The sequence below is a fragment of the Opisthorchis viverrini genome (assembly GCF_000715545.1).
Source record: "Opisthorchis viverrini unplaced genomic scaffold opera_v5_292, whole genome shotgun sequence".
Classification (NCBI taxonomy): Eukaryota; Metazoa; Platyhelminthes; class Trematoda; order Opisthorchiida; family Opisthorchiidae; genus Opisthorchis; species Opisthorchis viverrini.
The window spans coordinates 660085-664456 of NW_008751945.1; the positions used below are offsets into that span (position 1 = coordinate 660085).

Below are 4372 nucleotides of genomic sequence, written 5' to 3' on the forward strand. Positions count from 1 at the left end.
AGACACTCCCCCCCCCCCCCGGCTTTAAGAGAACACACTACCGTTGAGGAAAGAGGTTTGTTGACACGGGCTTTTCTAACACACCCTCGAGGAGGCGAACCTCTCAGGAGTGAAGAGGCGACATTCTATGGTTCTTCAAACTCTGCCCAGATTGGTTGATTAACTGGCGCCCACAACTGATATACTAACTTGATTCGGCCGACAATTTAGCCTTGGTTACGCGTGTAGGGCGCATGTTGGCTGATTTCAGAGTCGCGTCACTAATGAAAAGCAACAAGCTAAAAGGTGAGAGGGAACGACTTGCGATAACTCAATAATTTTCGAATTTCAAATAACTACCACTCTGTCCGAGGGTCTCCAAGTCCCCGTCTGCTTGATGACGTCATATTTAGCCAGAACAAGGAACCCTAGTTGATAATGGCCCGGTTGCTGAATGCTAAAAGCCAGTAGACAGATTCACCGAGGCGCGCTAGCATTTGTGATCTGGGAATATGCAAGCATGTTGAGTACTTCACTTAAAACAAAGTGAAAATTTCTGTTCCATTCCCGGGAGAGACGCTAAAAAACACTTGGATATGAATCAGAGTGCAGAAAACAAACGATGTGGTTTATATCGGTCACCTATGGGGAGACACCCTTGTGGAAGGAACAATATGATACCCTGCTGGTCGTGGCTGAATGGTCAAGGATTCAAGCTACCAACCGGGAAGGTCGCGAATCAGACACAACCTCCTGGAGTTGAAGAGAAAAACCGCACTGCTGACGATTCCCAACGAGGATAAAACAGCTGTACAGTGCCACTCAGCTTCTCAGCATAGATTGGCTTCACTAACGGAACGAAATCTCATTTAAAAATATGGTATCCCCTAGAATGTTTCTCTTTTTCGGTGGGGGAGGGGGAAGCGCAATACCGCGGTTTTGCTCCGGGCATGGACCTCCTGTGATCGACTGAAATCCAAGGCAAGTTGTGGACAGAAAACGCCATTTTCACATAGTGCGTGTGTCTAACTATGCCCCAATAATGAAGAATCTTTTCCTCTTTTTTTCCTGTAGTTCAACGGAGCCACCGATGTAAAATCGATACCTGATGTGCGCAGCCCTGCCCAATTCTCTAAGACATCATTCGAACCCTCAAGTCGTCTAAACGCGGAAGAACTGCGGCGGAAACGGTTGAATTTGCGTGACCTTTTGGGCTCTCATAGCTGCGTCTATCCCGAATGTAAACGAGCTCGAGAGGAATGGGCGACGTGTCGTACGGTTGTATCCAAAGAACAGGTATGCTTTCACTCTACCCATAGGTGTTTTGGGTCTGTCTTGTCTCAGAATTACATATGAGTTATTCAGATGGACTAGACAAGAAGTTTTTGAGTTCCTACGTTCATCAAAACCCTTACCCTGTGCATACGAATCTTCCAATCAATAAGCGATGAACCTAGAAAGCTCACACAAGTCATCCCTTTTTAGCTCTCATGAACTTAAGGGTGTTTGACACCTTCTAAGGCTTGAAGAATCCGTCTCAAGTGCGAAGGCTGTAGATCCTTTACCCTGTCACAAACATTTCTAATATGTCTTCCCCTGTCTTCGATCAATTTCAGTTATCCATGGATGCACAAGTGCGCCAAGTATTCATCGAGCTGGTTCACTTCTACGCGCGTTTGAGGAAGGATCTGATTGAACATCGTGAACCGGCTGGGATCGAGGATACAAGGTCATCCCATTCGGCGATTCGAGTCAAATGGCACTGTAACACTAGCATGACGGAATGCTATGAGAATTTGATGGAACGAGTCAGACAGTTGAGTGCCTGTGAACTGCCCCAAGTGGTAAAGTTGAGGGCGAAGGCAAAATCCTTGGAACAGTTATGGGTTGGACCCCGGGGAGAATCATCCCAACTTGAGCTGAAAAGATTAGGATCTGGGTCAGAGAATGGACGAGACGTCTTGGATCACGATTTTGTCAAAAGTCTGAACGGAAGAAGTTCAGTGAGCTCCACTGAATCATCTTCAGACATTCACATCCATCTTGGTGATCATCTTGAAGGCGAGCGTTTACTGAATGGAACCCACTCGACTCGGACAACAGCAACATTACATTTGGCGCAGGCCGACAGATCGGAACAAGCTATCGACTTTACTCAAGCTCCAATTTCTGTCCGCAGGCTGGCCTGCCCAGCTCAGCTTGCTTCTGCGTCAATCGGTGCCGAAGATTCGATGTTTTCTGTTATCGGAGATGTATCCGAGGCTTCGAGTAATTTATCTGTCTCCGGTTTGAATAATCCTGTCGATGACGGTGAGCGCATGCAGGAAAAGAACCATTCCGCCTGGGTGACAGAGCCATCACACCACTTGGCTGTGCACAATGGATCATCCAAAACGACTGAAAAACATTTAGCTAAACAAGACCAAGCTATGGAGATGGACCAACCGTTTGCTTCTGTTCGCAAATCCGACGAGTCCAGAGTCAAAACTTCTTTCTTGTCGGTGGAACACAAAGAATTTACGTTTTCGGTTGACATAAAGTACGCGACCGGTGAATCGGTCTTGGATTCGAGCAATCCCTCAGGTGAGCATCACGCTGAGTGTATGTTGAACGGGGACCGTTCCGCTCAAATAGCGGAAGCACCGCACTCGGAGGAAGCAGGTGTCGTTGCGCTCGGAAAAACCTCCGAAGACACTGACGATGGCCAAAAATCAGCTCCCCTTTGGGGGTTTGACGGCCTCAAATCAGGGTCTGGTTTTCGATCTGTTTNCCGAAGACACTGACGATGGCCAAAAATCAGCTCCCCTTTGGGGGTTTGACGGCCTCAAATCAGGGTCTGGTTTTCGATCCGTTTGTAATGAGTTACCTACACTTCCTGCTGACACGAAGATGGCACTCTCCCCCTCTGACGATCAGTTTGGAATTCAACGTCTTTTGAGCGGAAATCGTTCACAGTCACAACTGAAGCGAGACAAAGATAAGCCCATTTACCGAACTCCCGAACAGCGATCTGAACAAGAACAAGAAACAGGAGTTGATCAAAATCCAGCTCCCTTTGGAATAGCTGATGACCTGAAATCACCACCTGCCCTTTCTCCGGTTGATCTTAAGGAAAATGTAGATCCTGTGAAGGTGAACATTTCCGGGGCTCCGGGTGACGAAAAATCACCTGCAGTTGACACACCAACCTCTTTGTTGAATGCAGCTCGACAAGCACAGTTGATGAAGTCGTATCTCACAAAACACAGACGTGACAAGCGAAGACATCGAAAACAACAGAAAAATTCCGAAAACACCGTTGCTTTCATTGGCACAACGGAAAACAGGCAGAATGGTCACGCAACTACCGAACGTGGTCGGGTGGATAGCCAGCAGACTGTTTCAGTTCACGACAGACCCCAAGTGAAGCCGTTCGTGAGCACTGAAGTTCATATTGAACTTTTAACTCAGACACCTCCCGGAACCTATGAAGTTTCTCGGATCGCATCACGAACGAACTCTTCAGCTTCCGAAGAAGCCGGCAGCAATCCGCTTCCAGATGAGGAATTAAATCACCTAGACGAGTCATCCCAAATCCATCCTGCAGTGTCAGCTTCGAGTCCTTTCTCAAACTTAATGGTTCCAGAAGTACGAAACGGACTGGAGCATTCGACAAAACAGTCTCATCAGCCTCTCAGATCGTTGTTTCCGCAGCCATTAGCTTCATCCACACCTTCGTATCCAGCGTCTGATTTGTTACCCGCTCCGGTCAATGGGTTGGGCATGCGTCCAGCCCTACAACCGACTGCCGTTCAGAGTTCCAACGAAAACGGTGTGGCTGAAGAATCACGCACTCCTGAAAAAGAAACTGACAAAGATTTAATACGTTCCGGTAATGGGATGCCCATAAAACAGTCAACCGTCCCTACAGTTGTTATGGATGGTATGCCGACAACTCGCGCACAAATTACACATCACGCAAGAAGAACTCAAACAGACACCCCATTGCCAATCACACAAGAAAATTCGCAGAGCATCAACACCGAAACCAAAGAGGACTATGGCAGAAATGATACAGAATGGATAACCGTGCAAAGGGACATCCACCGAAAACGAACAAAAAGCAAGAAACCCCGCGCGAAGACACCGAAAAAAGCTAGTAAAATACAACCCGAAAAATTCAAGAATGACGACGCCGAAACAAAACCCCGATTAGCAGGTCAAACAATTATTCCGCTTAACACCCAATTAGCTGCGGGGAAAGGAGAAACTAAAGAAGCCCAAAAACAACCAAATAGTCCTAACACCAAGGACATACCAGACGGAACAACATACACACAGGAGAAACATCCGCAACAGCATATTAAGCAAACGATGGAAAAACTCAACCAGCTTCAGAAAACCGTGGTTTGCC

At 47.2% G+C, this 4372-nt stretch overlaps 2 protein-coding genes across 2 annotated transcripts in view; one reads left to right on the forward strand and one right to left on the reverse strand.

Annotated features, from left to right (window-relative positions):
• T265_09591 (hypothetical protein) overlaps positions 1-235 on the reverse strand; it is a gene marked incomplete at both ends in the record, with an annotated part of 36023 nt that extends 35788 nt beyond the window's left edge. The window contains one exon of the mRNA XM_009175700.1: positions 190-235. Within this exon, the coding sequence (XP_009173964.1) occupies positions 190-235 (46 nt within the window). The remainder of the gene's footprint in view (positions 1-189) is intronic.
• Positions 1-4365, forward strand: part of T265_14893 (hypothetical protein) — a gene marked incomplete at both ends in the record, with an annotated part of 71954 nt that extends 67589 nt beyond the window's left edge. Inside the window, 3 exons of the mRNA XM_009175706.1 lie at positions 1054-1275; positions 1596-2733; positions 2756-4365. Of these exons, the coding sequence (XP_009173970.1) occupies positions 1054-1275; positions 1596-2733; positions 2756-4365 (2970 nt within the window). The remainder of the gene's footprint in view (positions 1-1053; positions 1276-1595; positions 2734-2755) is intronic.
• Positions 4366-4372: the final 7 nt, after the last annotated feature.